The sequence below is a fragment of the Aspergillus melleus genome, assembly GCF_016097325.1.
Source record: "Aspergillus melleus strain CBS 546.65 chromosome Unknown contig4, whole genome shotgun sequence".
Classification (NCBI taxonomy): Eukaryota; Fungi; Ascomycota; class Eurotiomycetes; order Eurotiales; family Aspergillaceae; genus Aspergillus; species Aspergillus melleus.
The window spans coordinates 3298986-3315581 of record NW_025763373.1 but is presented as its reverse complement, the minus strand read 5'-3'; the positions used below and the strand labels follow the sequence as shown (position 1 = coordinate 3315581).

The 16596-nt window shown below is 52.6% G+C and overlaps 8 protein-coding genes across 9 annotated transcripts; 6 read left to right on the top strand and 2 right to left on the bottom strand.

Annotated features, from left to right (window-relative positions):
- Nucleotides 1–235: 235 nt before the first annotated feature.
- On the top strand, nt 236–785 carry LDX57_007944 (uncharacterized protein; the record flags this gene model as incomplete). The annotated part of the gene is made up of 3 exons (XM_046089662.1): nt 236–400; nt 472–621; nt 684–785. 3 exons carry the CDS (start codon nt 236–238, stop codon nt 783–785), a joined length of 417 nt encoding a protein of 138 aa, XP_045945634.1.
- A 4523-nt stretch (nt 786–5308) lies between these two features.
- Nucleotides 5309–6013, bottom strand: LDX57_007943 (uncharacterized protein; the record flags this gene model as incomplete). Its single annotated transcript, XM_046089661.1, has 2 exons — nt 5309–5691; nt 5737–6013. 2 exons carry the CDS (start codon nt 6011–6013, stop codon nt 5309–5311), a joined length of 660 nt encoding a protein of 219 aa, XP_045945633.1.
- A 239-nt stretch (nt 6014–6252) lies between these two features.
- On the top strand, nt 6253–8555 carry MSB2 (putative mucin family signaling protein Msb2; the record flags this gene model as incomplete). The annotated part of the gene is made up of 2 exons (XM_046089660.1): nt 6253–6293; nt 6410–8555. 2 exons carry the CDS (start codon nt 6253–6255, stop codon nt 8553–8555), a joined length of 2187 nt encoding a protein of 728 aa, XP_045945632.1.
- A 1070-nt stretch (nt 8556–9625) lies between these two features.
- LDX57_007941 (mitochondrial fission process 1 family protein) lies at nt 9626–11068 on the bottom strand (the record flags this gene model as incomplete). Its single annotated transcript, XM_046089659.1, has 3 exons — nt 9626–10009; nt 10113–10692; nt 10932–11068. The coding sequence occupies 3 exons, from the start codon at nt 11066–11068 to the stop codon at nt 9626–9628; spliced, it is 1101 nt and encodes a 366-aa protein (XP_045945631.1).
- Nucleotides 11069–11851: 783 nt separating this feature from the next.
- On the top strand, nt 11852–12414 carry LDX57_007940 (ATP19 family protein; the record flags this gene model as incomplete). The annotated part of the gene is made up of 3 exons (XM_046089658.1): nt 11852–11899; nt 12031–12155; nt 12366–12414. The coding sequence occupies 3 exons, from the start codon at nt 11852–11854 to the stop codon at nt 12412–12414; spliced, it is 222 nt and encodes a 73-aa protein (XP_045945630.1).
- A 578-nt stretch (nt 12415–12992) lies between these two features.
- On the top strand, nt 12993–13469 carry LDX57_007939 (holo-ACP synthase; the record flags this gene model as incomplete). The annotated part of the gene is made up of 1 exon (XM_046089657.1): nt 12993–13469. The coding sequence occupies one exon, from the start codon at nt 12993–12995 to the stop codon at nt 13467–13469; it is 477 nt and encodes a 158-aa protein (XP_045945629.1).
- Nucleotides 13470–13992: 523 nt separating this feature from the next.
- LDX57_007938 lies at nt 13993–15553 on the top strand. 2 transcript variants are annotated; one of them, XM_046089655.1, is made up of 3 exons: nt 13993–14169; nt 14283–15030; nt 15107–15553. In XM_046089655.1, exons 2-3 carry the CDS (start codon nt 14512–14514, stop codon nt 15332–15334), a joined length of 747 nt encoding a protein of 248 aa, XP_045945628.1. In that variant the 5' UTR covers nt 13993–14169; nt 14283–14511; the 3' UTR covers nt 15335–15553. The 2 variants fall into 2 exon arrangements, with proteins under 2 accessions (XP_045945628.1, XP_045945627.1); XM_046089656.1 differs by having other exon boundaries at nt 13993–14444; nt 14494–15030.
- An 86-nt stretch (nt 15554–15639) lies between these two features.
- On the top strand, nt 15640–16385 carry FKH1 (FKBP-type peptidyl-prolyl cis-trans isomerase; the record flags this gene model as incomplete). The annotated part of the gene is made up of 6 exons (XM_046089654.1): nt 15640–15767; nt 15842–15906; nt 15977–16037; nt 16099–16119; nt 16208–16249; nt 16346–16385. 6 exons carry the CDS (start codon nt 15640–15642, stop codon nt 16383–16385), a joined length of 357 nt encoding a protein of 118 aa, XP_045945626.1.
- Nucleotides 16386–16596: the final 211 nt, after the last annotated feature.

Sequence of the window (16596 nt, the reverse complement as noted above, 5' to 3'; positions counted from 1 at the left end):
TATCTACCATGTGGTCAGCTTGCTTCTTGGATCTTGCGTCTGTATACGGGACTTCGATGCTGTCCTGGAGTGCCGCGTGGTGGACTCCGTTCTTAGTCAGGTTTCAGTGGGGCAATCAACTCTTCCCCGCCTGGAGAAATCGTGAAGTCCGTGAGTGTCAACGCTAAGCCATCTCCGCTTCAATGACCTCTGCCAGATAATTATATTCCAGTCCCATAAGCAATAGTAGCACAACATGTCCAAGGCAGCACGGATTTCTATCAGCACCGACAAGGCTCCCCAGCCTCCGCCTTTTCTCTCACAAGGAATCGTGGTCGGCGACGTCGTCTACTGTTCGGGACAGGTGGGGGTGAATCCGGCCACGGGGAAGATGGTTGAGGGATCAATCCAAAACCGAACGGTGAGTCTCGATTTATTCAATTCCTTATATGTTTCAACTGGAGCACACTCTGTTGATGCACCATGGGACAGAAACAAGTGCTCCAGAACCTGGGAGCCGTCCTTGAAGCCGGTGGATCCAGTCTTCAGGATGCGGTGAAAGTGAACATTTTCCTGGCAGATATGGGAGATTTTGGTGCGGTGAACGAGGTTTACAATTCTTTCTTCGCTGATCCTAAACCGGTACCTTGACCTACTGTAACATCTCCGAGGCCCTTGACCTTTATTCTAACATCTCTGTCTAGGCACGTACGTGTGTGGCGGTCAAGACACTGCCTCTTGGAACGGATGTCGAGATTGAGTGTTCCGGTTTTGTCACTCGCCCTGGTCGGGCCTCTCGGCTGTAGGAGAGCCTGGGCTGCCCTGTCGATGGTGTTGACTACCAGGGAGGCGAGAAATGAGTGGTCTGGTGTATTCATCTTCAAATAAAGAGGTCCTACGGTGTAGGTGTTGAAGCATCCAGGGGAAATATGTGATCCGGTGGTCATGCATGTAGGGGATATATATTTGTCTAGTGAAAGAATCCTTGCTGGGTACTCTTTTAAGCTCTAGGTTTTGAACATGCATCGAAAGCGACTTCCCAATGAAGATGACCTTACTGTTGCATACCCGGAGGTTACTGTACCTTCTACTCCATATAGAATAGGTATAGGAAAGGCTTTCTATCTACTTCGTACCTGCCTACCTCGCTGTCTGCCCGACTGCCAAGAGCTCGGCTACCGGCCAATGGACCGCGAAAAGTCGGTGGAGCCCCGACCAGCCCTTCGTCAGGAACAGGAATAGCGCGGTTGCCAGTCCGTGGTAGAGGTGAAGCAGCGAACTAAATTAGGCGCACCTTTTATTAGAAAGGGGGATGTGGAAAAGGTTTCGCCTAACCTCGCGAGTTTTGATGGTCGGTCCCAATTTTGGGGTCAGCCTATCAGACCATCGCGGTTGCCCGATATACTTTGTCCTGTCCGGCGTCGTCTCGCGGATCGAGTATTGATGCAAGTACGGAGTACAAATGTCAAATGCATGATGAGACCATGATGGAAGATGCCTCGGACCTGAGTAGTGCGTACAAAGATAGTACAAAGCCGTCCTAAAAGAATGGACGTCACAGAACATACGACGGTCCGAGTCCGTGCTCCATCGGCCTTATCAAAGCAAGTGACTTGTCGATTTAGCTGGCCGGATATTCACGGCCTTCGCAAACTGTAACAGTGTGGCTCCGCCGTGTGGCTCTAGCCAAGAGACATCGCTCGGACGACGCCCCTGGGTACTCTGTAGTTAGAGGAAGTACGGAGTAGTGGAAGAGAAAAGACGCAGCTTCCATCGAAGACCAATCTTCAAACCAAGCAGGAATGCTGTGCCATGTTGTGTTGACCTCCCTTGTTCTCCGAAAGTCAGGCGCGTTGACCGTTGAGACAGAAGGGATGGAATGAAGGCTGTTTCAGCTCGAATTTCCGTCAAGCAGACATTCCAGGTTATGTCACGGCAGATCACTAACTGTCCAGCCCGATATTTCGGAAGGTATAACGCGAAGGTTATTGCTTCGCACTCCGTAGGAAGAGTGCATTAAACTACTCCATAGTAGGTCCTCCGTAGTCGTAGGGGATACTGAGCTAAGCTACGTGGTACCTCAGTCTCTGACAGAGAGCACGGAGCCCCGTAGCTAGACTGGCAGACCTCGTATGTGTGGATGATTTTCGGGCCATAATCCTCGTAAATACTCCGTAAAAGGTTGACTGTTGACATCTGGGTCAGCATCTCCGGTGCTGTCGCTGCCTCTGAGAAAGCGAGGAACAGTTCCCGGGTAGTTAAGGTCAATAGCGGCAGTGACTAGAAGAAATGAACCTGTTAAAAGACCCTCTAAGGAGATAGAATAATAATAGTTCCGGCGGACAGACACACTATCGGGATGTTGGATAACCACTCCGTGGGTGACTGACATTTGAGAAAGCGGTGATGGTGAGACAAGACGGATGGTCACTTGGCTCTAAAAAAGGGGGGACCGTCAGGGACAAGACTAAGCCGAATGTGGACAACCTTCTCGCTCCCGGTCCTCGTCGTAGTTTTGGACAGCAGTCGAGAAGGAAGACGCTTCTTGCTGACCGGGCATTCCTTTGTGCCTACAAAACGAACCATGCTACATGTTCTGTGGAACTATTTTGGAAGGAAAAAACGCAGGAAGAGGGGAAAAGAAAAAAATAGAGTAAGCCCAACTGCTTTGTTGATCCCTTTGTCACAGCCACTCGCTGACTCTGACGGGCCATTGGTATCGCCACGCACCTAGACCATCTCCACACTGCCAGGAACACGCACACTAACCCGACGCCGTCGGTCTAGGCCTTGCAATGGTCCGAACCTTGACGGGAATCTGCGAGAATTATGTCCTGCCTTGTCCTGTACTCCGTACGGTGGCCCGGAATTGTGATGTGCACCGCACAACTGCAACCGATCGACTCCTCCGTAGCCACTACGGTGTACTGCCTACCGAGGATTCGGGGGAAATATCCTTGAACTTTGGATTCGTGCACCGTCGCCGGGGGATCGAGCACATTAATATGGCTTGCGATTGATGGGCTTATTTGGGTTATTATTGACCTGCCCCTGCACGTTATCCAGTCCATCAGATTTTAGGCCAAATCCTCACTTGGGGTCCCTAGTCCCAGGAACTAATAGTTCCTTCAATGGTCGTGATCGTGCGCATCTGTTGCTGGCCTGCTATCGACCGACTTGAGATATCTCCGGTGATAATGCACCCTGTCCCGCATGGTGGACGCCATCCGGTAGAATTCGTGCCACTCGAAGTTTTGACCGGAGTGCCTCTCTTTGTCGATCCCTATTACACCCGGATAGTCGATAGGGTCATCTGCTCCGATGGCGCTCTAGGAGTAGTCTGCTCGCTACTGCAGTCTGCGCTCTGCAGAGAGGCATGAGTGACAGTGACTTCGGTGGTGACGGGACTAGTAGGCACTACCTGCAGTACTACCCTGCTTTGTCAATAGTTTCTCACGGAAAGGATAGAATGGAAACTCTGTGCGTGGCAAGATTGCCTTGAGACGTCTAGATGAGGTAAGAACAGCAGTAGTTAGTTAACTCAACTACTCCGTAACTAAGGAATAAATCATAACAACTAACGCAGTGGGTTGGTTTATCTGGGACAACTCGTGGGGTTCATAAGGATTTGAGGATGCTTCGGGCAGTCTAAGCATACGTATCCAATACTTCCAGTTGCTGTAGGATATCTCAGATCATCAGTCTGGGAGGTACGTGCATATATCCCCGGGATATGCAGGACCGTCCTAACCTCCACGGTACCTACTCCGTGTAATTCATTCTGTGTGCATGGAGGGACGGGGGACGGTATTCCATGAATAGAATTAGTAAAAAGAATAAGAAATAAAAAGAGAGAGACCCAGAATTACATGATCCATGATCGCACTGATGAGGCCATGGCGAAGAAGATCCCCTCTCCCACGCAATGGACGTGGGCCAAAGTCCACCGGAGCATCCACATCATCGACCATCTCAGCCGGTGCGTGAGGATAAGCCCGTCCGCGTTGGCTGCGATTAATGCACCCAACGGCGGACGCCCCCTCTTTTTCTTTTTTATTTTAAATTTCTCCCCCCCTTTTTGTTTGCAATTCTTTTCCCAATCTTCCCGCGCTAAACCCAACGGGGCCCGACCCAATTCTACTAAACGGCACTAAAACAAACCAAACCAACCAAACCAACCAAAGCCCCAAAGTAAAGCAGCCAAAGTAATCTCCCCTTCCCTTCTCTTCCCTTCCCGCTTTTTACATTCCTTTTTTCCACCTTCTCTTCTTCTCTTTTCTTTCCTTCCCTTCAATTTGCTTCTGGAATTGCTGTTGTTTCTTGTTTCTTTTTCTTCCTTTCCCTTCCTCTCTTCCCTCTCGCTTCCCCCTCCCCTCTGATGCTTCGCCATCTCGATGCTGGCGTTGACGTAGCCCATCTTTGAACGCGCATTCTACGTCAGCGACCCTTGGGACCAGATCATTGTTCGCCAATTGCTCTCCTTGCATCCACTCCCCTCCCACGGTCGCGCTCAGGTACGACTCACTCACCTACCGGATCGCTATCTCCCACCCGCGCCGGTTCACCATAACAACCACCCTCCCCCGTCCCACCCCCGCCACGGTCTTTCTTTTGACATTTTTCTCTTTCTGGTTTTAGATCTTGTCGCTCGCTCCTTACAGCACCTACGCTCGTTATTAGTGTGTTTTTGTCCGTATCTTTTCGTCAAGGGTTACCCGTTGGATTATTTGCGCCATCCACGCACCCTGTCGCTCTTTTGGATCCGCATTTGTTTATCGTCCGATCCTATCGCTCAAGCTCCCATACCGTTCGATTCCCGCCTTCATCTCGATAGGACGTCTTGATCGAGAATTCCCGATTCTATTGCTGGCCTCGTCGGAACTCGATTATACTGGTGATTCGCCCCGACGGCAAAGAAAAGGGAAGAAAGTCAGCTCGCGGATCAACTTTGCCAGACCACGCTCCAGCCACCGAATTCATGAATCCGGAGCTCGATAATTGATATTAGTTTTTAACGTCCGGATCCTTCATCGCTTGCTTGGCTTGGTGGTCCTTGATTCAGCCTCGCGCTGTCCGTTCACTCTTTTATTTTTATATATCGCCTTGATCCCTAGCCGTTCCTTTATTCGCCAGGTACTACGCTCTTTTTTCACCCCGTCATGCATGCGCCTACGGCAGCCGTGCTTACGGCGTTCTTGTCTCTGGGAGGCCTGAACCTCGTCGCAGCTCAGGGTGCAGCCTTCGAGCCAGAATTAAAGCCTCGGTTTGTCCCGAAACAATTCAAGAGACAGATCAACTACAAGGCTTCTTCGACCCCGGTGGCTAATCCTCAGACCTCCGAGCTGGTAACGAAACTCAATACCGATGTGCCGCAGCCGACCGAAACGGCAGAGGTAGTGACCACGACTCCGGTGGCCGATCCATCTCCTCCGGTGGTGGTTATTCCTATCACCCTCTCGGTTGATTTGAATGGGGTCACGCATACCATTACAGGCACCCCGCCTGCTGCGACGCCTGGTGCCGTGACCTCGACAAGTGCGACGTCTATCACGGAGCAACCGCCGCCTCCCCCAGCTAGCACGCCTGCGGTATCGCCGGCGTCGCAATCCCAGGAATCTACTCCGGTGCCCGTTCCCCAACCCACGGACCAAGATACCACATCGCTGCCTGCGACTTCCAACCAAGGCAGCCAGGAAACCGCCTCTTCCCAGCCTGCAATTCCCAGTCAACCCAGCCAGGCAACAACCTCTCCGCTACCTGCAACTCCCAGCCAAACCAGCCAGGAAACCGCATCTTCCCAGCCTGCAATCCCCACGGAAGTCACCCAGGGTGTGACGGAGTCTCCTTCAGTACCGGCTGTTCCGACACCGTCTAGCACCGGGACAAAACTGACGGACGCATGGGACAGCTTTGTTAGTAGCCTGTGGGGGACAACATCCAGCTCTGCCGTGCCCGTGGCTCCTGCTACCCCGACCGATCTGTCGAGTGAGACCACCACAGCCATCTCCAAACCGGTGGCCAGTTCAGTTCCCATAATCGATCCTGCGACGACTACCAATGTTCCGACATCCTCCCAGAGATCCGATGATGCTACACTCGGCCTGACAAGCCCCGCCACTCCAGTGGAAGTGACCTCGCCCTCGACCCCATATTCTACTCCAACCCCGGGACTGGTCCCGGGTTTGTTGTCGGATCTTCTGGGTGGATCTTCCAGCTCGACTGACCTGGCTTCTGCTCCGGCTCAATCTGAATCATCCAGCACTTTCAGCTCTGATGATTCGCCTCGCATTTCAAGCCAATCCGATTCTAATAGCGTGCCCAGCTCCACCGAGTCGGTTTCTACTCCCAACAAGCCGGATTCCTCGGTTGTTCCAAGTTCCACCGATGTCGCTCTCACCCCCAGTAGATCGGACTCGTTGACTATTTCCAGCTCTACTGACTCGGTCTTAACGCCGAGTCAAACGGATTCCTCATCCATTCAGAGCCCCACCGACATTCTTAGCTCTGCCGATGTTACTCTGACTCCCAGTCACTCCGATTCCTCGAATATTCCGAGCTCTAGCGATCTGGCCCCCACAACAAGCCAGTCAGGACCTAGCTCAATTCCCATCATTGATTTAGGGTCGACTTCAAGTACTGCGTTCCCTTCCCAGAGCTCTGAGGATGCCGCAACTCGCTCGACTGGTCTGTCGAACTCCAGGGAGGCCGCGCCGTCATCTACTCCTTCGGCAGGCCTTGTTGGATCAATCGTGTCAGATCTCCTGTCCGGCACTACCAGCTCAACCGAATCCGATTCATCTGATCTCCCTAGTCCGACAAAGTCTGTCGCTCCAAGCCAAACCGAGTTAGCTTCCACTCCTACTGAGACAAAGACCAGTGGTGGTGCCAGCACTGGCTCAGATGCCACCAGTTCTAGCGGTATCTTCCCCACCATTCCCGTCAGCGTCCCGCTTGTGACCCCGTCGGCATCGAGCGGCTCTCTTGATGTGCCCGGGGCTTTGAGCACAGCTCTGGGCCTCACATCACAGGTTACGGGAACTCCAGTGAGCAGCTTCCAGCCTGGTCCCTCTGGCTCTTCAGCCACTAGTGCCCTTATTGTTCCTGGAGGATCTACCTCAGATAGTAGGACGGGAACGCATGATGTCACCGAATCTCAGAGCGCCACTGTTTCCCAAAGTGCTACCGGATCTCAAAGTGCAACCGCCTCCCAGAGTGAAACAGCCAACTTAAGCTCATCGACCTCGCTTGGCACATCTGCACCGCCCGCAACAACTAGCGGGCCCGTCATTCCCACTGGTACAAAGTCTGGATCTGCTGGCGTCTCTTCGACTGCGTTGATTAGCTCCAAAGCTCCCTCAGCGAGCTCTACTAACCCGGCGACCCCTATCTCTACCGGTGCACCGGCTCCTACAAGCACAGAACAGCCGTCCCAGCCAGGCACCACGCAGCCCAGCACGCAGCCACCGCCGCAGCCAAGCACCGCGCAACCTAGCACGCAGCCACCGCCACAGCCCACCACTACGCAGCCCAGCACCCAACAACCGGCGCCCCCAAGCACCACGCAACCAGCTGTTGAAACAACTCCTACGCCGGAGCCTGTGCCAGAACCAACACCCGAGCCCACCACGCAGGCCAGCACAAGCAGTGACAACGATGATTGGGTGCCCTCTACTATTCTCGTGGAGCCCCCAACGCCTACGACTCACGATTCAGTTACTCACGCGACTGCAACTTCCACGAGCACGCAAGTACAACTTCCTGGGAATATCGCACCGAATGAAGAACAAGGTGTCAAACCTAAGGATGGTGTCTTGATTCGTCTTGGCTTCGACGAGAGACTTCGCTACAGCTTTGTTGCGACTACTATGCTGTCATCAACCCAAATCTTCCACTTTGTTCCGAAAGGTCTCCAATACACTATGGGACTTTCTAGTGAGCAGGTTTCGATGTCTGAAATCAAACCATTGCAGATGAATGGCTACCTTGCCACGACCGTTTATGCCTGGGTTTCAAATAATACGTATCTTTATAACACACTCCCCGCCAACAGTACAAAGTTTGAATCGAAACTCGACCTTGAAGTCAAAAACCCCGTTTCGAACTTCTACAACGAGCCTGACGAGTCTGTGAACACGCTGTTCTCTATGATTGACCCCACCATCAGTATTTGGCCCAACGGCGTTGGCCCCCCCGGATTTGGCGGAAAACCCGGCAATGGGTCCGGGAATGGCAATGACAATGAAGATAATAATGGAGGTGGCAACGGCGACGGAGGCGCTAGCGGCAGCTCAAGCGCGCGCCCCAGCTCTGTCGGCATTGGCGTTGGCGTTGTGGCCGGTGCAGCTGCCTATGGTGCAGGTATGTTCTGGGTCGCTCGTCGGTACCGGAAGAAGCGTCAATTGCACCAGCGATCCAGCTCGACCGTTGAGCAGATGAGTGAGGGCCGTGGTGGCGGTTCGGTCTTCGCTGCCGGTGGCCGCATGTCTCGCAACAGCCAGGTCAGCCGAGGAGGAAGCGCCCGTACGCAAATGATCAGTGCACCCGTGATGGCAGAAAACTCTCTTGGATGGAACTAAGCTTAAATCGGGTATATCAAGAAAAAAAAAGAAACCCAAAAAAAGATAGACGGTGGATTCCACGGGCTTGGGAGTCATGGAATACAAGTATAAAGGAAAGAGCAAGCTCGCCCGATTGAAGAATGGCTCTTTCAGCAGTTCCTCGCCCCCATAGTGGCCGGGAATCTATCTACGTGTCTCATTTACCTTCTGATTGTATTCAATTTGGATTGCCTGGCGTCCCTTGAGGACGCCTCTTGTTTCTTTTACATTGTCCTAACATATTCTTCTCTTCTTATTCCCCATCTGTTTTGGCATTTTTTTTTTCCTTACATCTCTTATCCCTTTACATTCCCTTCAACCTTCTTCCTTTCTTACTTTCCTTGATGGTGACTCGGCGCAGAAAGACTTGCACCCGCACCGCAATCATTACTTATACCGTCCTTGTTTTCCCTTTCGGACCTTTTTTCTTACTATGCCCTAATGGTGGGGTGGTAGGTATCTGTGACGAGTGATGTCCTATACTGCACTGCCCTTTTTTTTGCCTCCGCTTTCCCTCTTGTCCGTCCTTGTCGATCTTTTTATTGTATACAGATGTATATTGCAAGTAGAGCAGCGAATGAGCCGTGTTCTTGTGGCGCGGAGATTGAATTGAATGAATGTGAAATATTGTTTTTGTTTTATCTTGGCTTGGTATCAGTACTGGTTCACGTATCCCAGTCCTTGCATTCGTCCTGCATAATTCTAGACATGGCTGTGTAAGTGGTTTACTTGGTCCGGTGTTTCGGAGTGGTGTGGTTCATTTGTGTCACTTTGCGTACTGCTATTCTAGTTCTCGGTTACACCTGTGTAATTCACGTCGGCGCCGAATGCGAAATGAAAGGATCGGCGGGAAGCAAAAATCAGGCAATGATGGAAATGAAAAGTAGGAAAAGGCGCTAAATGCAGACAATATGTACAGAGTGAAACGTGCAATGAGATGAGATGCAATGGAAAAAGAAAAAGAAAAAGAAAGGAGAGGTTCAAAGCAAACGAAGAGAAAGAAAAGATCTCAAAAACGAATGTTCGACAGAAACGAGTCTCCACCATCTTTACTCGTTCTTCTCCTTCGAATCACCATTATTCCACCCCAGCATCGCCAACACGCCCTTCTCACCGCGTCCTTCACGGTCTCGTTTCCGCTGCTCCTTTGCCTGCAGACGTTGCTCCTTGTACTCGTCCCAGGAGAGGTTAGTTGCCGCAGCGGAGCGGGCATCCGCGCCCATAGCTACGTTGGCGTTCTGCTCTTCGCGGACTTTTAGGAAGTGGCTGAGAGAGGTGGCGTCGTCGGCGGGGATATGCGCGGTGGTCGGCAAGGGGCGGACGGCGTCTTCGCCGGCGTAGGCGCGGAGAGCGGTGCGGAAGGACCATTCGACGGCTTCGTCGACCGGCTCGTCGAAGATGTAAGGGAGGAAAGGAACGACGGAGAGACCGAGCTGGAATGAGCAAGGGGGGATTAGTTCCGGGGAAACGAAAAAAGAAAGAAAGGCGGGATGAAACCCCGCAGAGTGAGGGGTGTAGAGTTGGTCAGTTGCTTACTCCGATAGGCGCCCAAGTGCGCAAAAACACCATCTTGGAGTTCTTCAACATCCGTCCGGAGTACTTCACCACCGAGTGGATCGTGAATGCCGGAAGTCCCATACTGGCGATGCTCTGGAACACGGCGCGCTTGGCCATGACCATACGGTAGTCCTCGATGAGCGGAATCTCAGTGGTCGGCCAGGGCGTCAGGGTATCGGACGGGCTACCGGTGAGGGATTTGGACGACGAGGACGAGGACGAGGATTCGCGCAGGGACCCGGCGACGTTGCCCGTCGCCATGCCCTTGACGACTTCCTGCTGGGACAGGTCCTTGGCGTCCTTGTAAGCCTCGCAGGGCGGGGCCAGTACGCGCCGGTTGCGCAGGTAGGCCTTGTAGCCTTCGTGAACGACGTCGCCGATCAGATAGGTCCAGGAGATTCCGTAGGCCGTGCGCACCAGGTAGGGATGGGCGACGGGGCGGAAGGATTCGCCAATGTCGGAGGTGTAGGCGACATAGCGATGAGCGGAGAGAAGTACGGTGCGCAGGCGATTGGCGTAACCGGCGTACCGGTAGGGGGTTTCTTTGGAGTCGACGGAACTGAAAATAGATGGTTAGCTGTCTTCACCTTCGACATGTGGTGAAATTGGAACTGGCGGTGGGCGCGTGCGTTGCGGCCCTGAGAGCGATCGTCTTGCGGGGATTCACAGTGGCACATTTGCGGGGGAAGCGGCGGAGAAAGGCCAGCAGGTGTTAAGGTCCTAAGCTAAGGACTCCCCCGCGCCCAACGGGCCCAAAGGCACAACGCAGCAGAACAGCAATGGCAGCACACCACGTACTAGGAGGAGTAAATGTCATCGTAGAACGCATCGTCGCGATCCACCAGTTGCTGTAGCTGAGGAGGAAGCTTGCTCCGAGGAATGGGCTGGTGAGCCACCTCGGGGGTCTCCTCTTCTTTTCGCGAACCCCAAAACATGATGTGCGACGGAGCTATAATTCAATAGAGTGAGTAAAAACAGACGGGTTTAATGTGAGGGAAACGTGAGAGGAGCAGCTTACCGGTATGTAGGGAGAGAGAGAGAGGAATGAAAACAAAGGTAGAGAGAGGTGAAGGTGAAAGGAGAAGGAGAAGAAGAGCTACGAAGCTACCAGAAGAGAAAGCACAGCCATGGAGCTGCGCGCGTGAGCAGCACACGGCATATTAATATGATGGAGTAGTTTATCCGTAGTTATTACCTAGTAAGAATCTCGACTAACCGACCAGCTCGCATAGCCGGGGGAATTGCCAGCGAGTCCCAGGGATGAGTCCATTTCCCTCCGAGGTTCGTTCGTTGGACACCGCCAGATTTGATGCTCATCTGATGTTCCTGGTTGTTATTCTCTGACGACACTCGGTCAGTCTGTTCTTCTGTTGGGACACAGTATAATTTTCCAGTCACATCGATCATGATGATACTAATGATGATGATGATGCCGATCGACTTCCCGGTTGCATTCCGACTTCCTCCGCGTGACCGGGTTTCCTCGGAAATAGTCACGTGTAGTCACGTCCTCTGATGTCATGTGACATTGACATCGGCTGAGTCAGGCCTGACTTAGCACTCCGCGACCATTCCCAAAAAGGTAAAGTACCAAGAGCCGCCGCAACTTCCATCGCAACCCGAACGAGTTGTGCTCCCGCCCGTACCTTCATTTGCACCGCTTCATCCCACTGACCCTCCTCCCTCTTCTTATCACTTCCCCCCTTTGATCCGTCACAATGGTTGTCTACTACCAGATCGCCGGCAAGAAGGTCGGCTCCCACGTCGTACGTGTCCCCCGCGCTCGCCCGCTCTCTGTCCCCTGATCCAAAACTCTTCTCCGCGGCTAGCATCTCGCAATTGCCGAAGGTACCACCAAGCACTCTATGTGACTGACATCTTTCTCCTCGCACTCTAGCTCGCCATGGGCGTCTTGGGCTCTCTCTTCGGCGGTGTCTACCTCGCTACCCGTGGCGGTGGTGAGAAGAAGCAGGCTGCTCCCCCCATCCAGGCCTCTTCCAAGGACGAGGAGACTTTCATCCAGTACGTGTTTACCTATGCATTCGGGCGGTTCAAAAGGTGATGCGTTGGATTGGTCTCTGGGTTGTTCATCTTCGGAATACACGATAATCGTGCGATTCTTGAGCTTGGAACGAAGACCAGATCCGCATCTAGGGGCAGACGAAGAAAATCAACCTTCGGAAGCTCGACCCGTATCGCCAAAGACCTAAATACTAACCAGCACCATTACAGGGACTTTTTGAAGAGTGTCAACGGGGACGAGAAGAAAAGCAACCATTAAATAAGCTCCGTCAATAATGAGGAATGAGCCGAGGACAATCCCGGTGCAAACGAGCCCTGGACATGAGATTGATCCATCCATCCGAGACGCAACTGTCGACTATGTGACGAGGAAACAACTATCGAAGGGGACCCGGGACTGGAATCCTGGCGGAGTAATGCATGTATTGGACTCACTAGGACGGCTCTGGCCGTGCCAGTGATGGTTGGTGTGTGATCTGTACATATAGAGGTATACACCGCATTGAAGTTATGCTTTCTATTGCTGGTAAACTGTGGCGGAACTGGGATTTTCTCGTAGGACTGCAGGGAAGCTACGTAGGTCTATGGACCGGACTCCGCGTTAGGGGCTTGACGTAGTCAACGAAATTATGATGGACAACGTAGGACGCACATGAGTAAAGCATTATGGATTGCACTTACGTATCATGTAACAATTGCAAACCAATCCATAGTTATCAATGTGGTAACACTGCTTAGTCACGGGTTGATGTGTTTTTTGGTCGTCGTCACCATCCTCATCTTCAACTCCGGTATCTTCTTCTATCTCACCACAGATTTACCACCTCCAATCCCACCATGAAACCCCTCCCATTCCCATTCGCCCTCAACATTGGCACGGATATCGTCCACCTGCCCCGGATCAACCGTCTCCTCAACCGCCGCGGAGGCTACCTCGCCAGCTTCACGCGCCGCATCCTCTGCGAACAAGAACAGCGGGATTTTCACGCGCGATTCGCCTTGTCCCCAAGAACCACCACCCCTCCCTCCGCATCCACCGCATCAGTTCCTCCCCGCGAACCCCCTACTATCATTACGGCCGACATGACGCGCTGGCTCGCCGGCCGATTCGCCGCCAAAGAGGCCGCGCGGAAAGCCGCACCCTCGGGAGCCGCCACGACGGGATGGAAAGATGTGATGGTACGCGTGGGCGAAGCCGACCAGGAAGGCCGACCGGAGATCGTGTACTTGGGGCCAGAGGGGGGAAAAGTGGGCAAGTTGTCAATTTCGCATGACGGGGAATATGTGGTTGCTACGGTTCTTGCGGCTGGTTGATTGGATGGTGAACCCGCGATGGGATATACGGGACAACACATCTATTAGGAAATATCCAGGGATTTTCAAGTGAGAGAAGTGAGCCTCTCGCTTTTTATATACGGCAATCGCACTCAGGTCTGAGGCACAGCAGCTCCTTTTCGTGAGCCCTCCGCATAAGTTGTCAAGACCGGATCTAGGAACGGGGACATGGATGCTTGTGATGCCAGTCAGGCCATGCACATAAAGCCCACGGGAACTGCCCCATTGCTATCGAATATCGAATGCTGCTGATACGCAATGGGTGTACTCCCCATGCGCGCCCTGGACCCGAACAGCAGCTGAGTGGAGGGCAACTACGAGGACTCAGGGAGGATTTCAAACACCCGTTGATTTGTACATCAATTTGATACAAAGATGCGGTATGGGTGGAACACGTAGGTAGGGACTGCCGTTCTGGCCTTGCGCTGCACCTGAAGATTGATGATTTGTTATGGGTCAGCAGAGTTCCGCCGGAAGTGCCCGCTAATCCTCACCTCCCATCTTTTCTTGCACGACCAGTTTTCTTCGTCTACCCGAAGGTCACGCTCGTTGCGCAGCATCTCGCCTTTCTTACATGAACCTATAGAAATTTTGGACTTGATTTTGCCTTGCTGTACTTGTGCCTAAGTGTTTTACCTACGTATACCTGCTTATCTTGAGTCATTGCGGGGCAACTGTAGTAAGTGCGGCGTTCATGTCTTCTTGTCTGCGATCTCATATCAGGGCGAAGACGGGTTTTACCTACCCTAACCTGTTTATGATATACCGTGTGGCAGTTACTGACCTCTTCAGAAAATGCCGTTTTCGCACCACAGCCACTCGGGCCAGTTCTGCCCCGGTCATGCCAAAGACTCCCTAGAGGAGGTGATCCAGTTGGCCATCTCCAAGAAGTTCAGGACCTTCTGCCTGACGGAGCATATGCCCCGGGGATCAGAAGACTACTACCCAGAGGAGGTGCGCATTCCCTCCCTACCTGTGGTTCAAATCTAACTGATCCCGCCAGATCGAAGCCAACACGACCATGGCCAGCATGGTCGCCAACGAAGCCGCCTACTTCCAGGAGGCGCAACGACTGCGTGCCAAGTACGCCGATCAGATCCAGATCCTGATCGGGTTCGAGATCGACTGGATTCGGCCGGAATCGCGCACGCTGGTCGAGGAGTCTCTAAGCCGGCACCCCTTCGAGTTCTTCATGGGCTCGGTGCATCACACGCTGACGGTGCCGATTGACTACGATCGGCCGATGTACGAGAAGGCACGGGACCTGGCCGGCGGTACGGACGAGCAACTGTTCGAGGCGTATTTCGATGAGCAGTTGGATATGCTGCGGCAGTTGAAGCCGCTCGTCGTGGGTCACTTCGACCTGATCCGGTTGAAGAGCGACGACCCCGAGCGCAGCTTCCGGCAGTGGCCCGGGGTGTGGGAGCGCATCCTACGCAATCTGGACTTTGTGGCGTCGTACGGAGGGATCCTGGAGTTGAACTCGGCGGCCCTGCGCAAGGGGATGAGTGAGCCGTATCCGAACGGGGAGATCTGTCAGGTGAGTTTATCTCATATTCTATTGATTCTCATTCAAGATTCAAGAATTGGAAAGTCTAACGAGGTTCCATCTGTAGGAATTCCTCAAGCGAGGAGGTCGGTTCTGTCTGTCCGACGACAGCCACGGACTAGACCAGGTTGGGTTGAACTTCCACCGGGTTTTGGAATTCATCGAGCGCGTGGGCATCTCGACGCTGCATTATCTGGAGCTGGCCGAGAGAGCAGCGGTGGATGAGCGATTCCCTCGCACTCAGGTTCGGTCAATTAGCGTGAAGGAGGTGAAGCAGGAAGCATTTTGGCAGTGAAGTGCTCTCGTAGACATTTGCATATATATGAATCTATAGTCGAGCGGACAGTTGTAGTTGACATCCTGTATACTTCCCCTGGTGCCTGAGAAAAGAGGTACCCACCGTACCTAGAATACATACGGTACGGACAATACGCGGGTGGTACCGATAAGATACGGTACAAAACCCCACTTGGTTCTTATTTATTCACGTTTTTTTCTCTCAGCGGCCCCTCATCTTCAGCTTTCTTCTCTTCATCCTCATTCATCTTTCATCGTCTTTTAGTTCTTCTTTCAAATCCCCCTATCAACAACTTATCCATCATGGGTGTCACCAAGGAGATTCTCGCCGAGGGTAACAAGCAGGATTACCCTCAGGAGGGCGATAACATCACCATGCACTACACCGGATGTCTGTATGACGAGAGCGCCCCCAAGAAGATGGGCACCAAGTATGTTCCGTTCTCTTTTCTGGCAGATAGATCCAGATCATCATCCTGAACCCTGGTGCTAACTTGTCCCTCAGGTTCGACAGCTCCGTCGGCCGTGGTCCCTTCAAGACCGCCATCGGCATCGGCCGTCTCATTAAGGGTACGCTTCCCCATGCTTTTTATTGATGATTCCATTAGCTCTGTTCTCGATGATTAATCAATTTCGACAGGTTGGGATGAGGGTGTCCCTACCATGAGCCTCGGCGAGAAGGCCATCCTGACCATCACTGGGTGAGTATCTGTTGTCCCCCCCCCCATGTTCCAAGAAATAGAAAGCTAACGAGTGGGGCAGTGACTACGCCTACGGTCCCTCGTATGTTCACCTTCCTGTCTACTTAGTCCTGGGCTCCCGAATTGGAGTCCGACGGAGTGGTTATGCTAATGATGACTGTTCTTTATAGTGGCTTCCCCGGTCTCATCCCTCCTAACGCCACCCTTGTTTTGTAAGTACTTTCTCTTCTTCAAGTTTGAGTTTCGAGGATATATTGGAGAGGATGACCGAGGAGACAATGTACATGTACTAACCGTCCCGTTCACAGCGAGGTTCAATTGCTCGGCATCAACAACAAGTCCATCTAAATCAGATGAGCTGGATCTAGGTAGTTTTGGTTAATGAGTGTTTTATTACTACGTAACAAAATCGGTGGCCCTCTGCCTTTTTTTTTTTGGTCTATCCTGATCTATTCATGGATTATGACAATCTATCATTCTGAATATTGAAAGCCTTATGGAAATTTAGCCTACGTAAGTCTGTAGGTTGGTAGTATGGATGAATCCCCCGATAACCGGT

Bases quoted from the DNA above. Each gene is read 5' to 3' on its own strand.
- LDX57_007938 (XM_046089656.1), top strand. From the start codon at position 14,286: ATGCCGTTTTCGCACCACAGCCACTCGGGCCAGTTCTGCCCCGGTCAT. The intron at 14,445-14,493 runs GTGCGCATTCCC...TGATCCCGCCAG, and splicing joins AAGACTACTACCCAGAGGAG to ATCGAAGCCAACACGACCAT. The intron at 15,031-15,106 runs GTGAGTTTATCT...TTCCATCTGTAG, and splicing joins CGAACGGGGAGATCTGTCAG to GAATTCCTCAAGCGAGGAGG.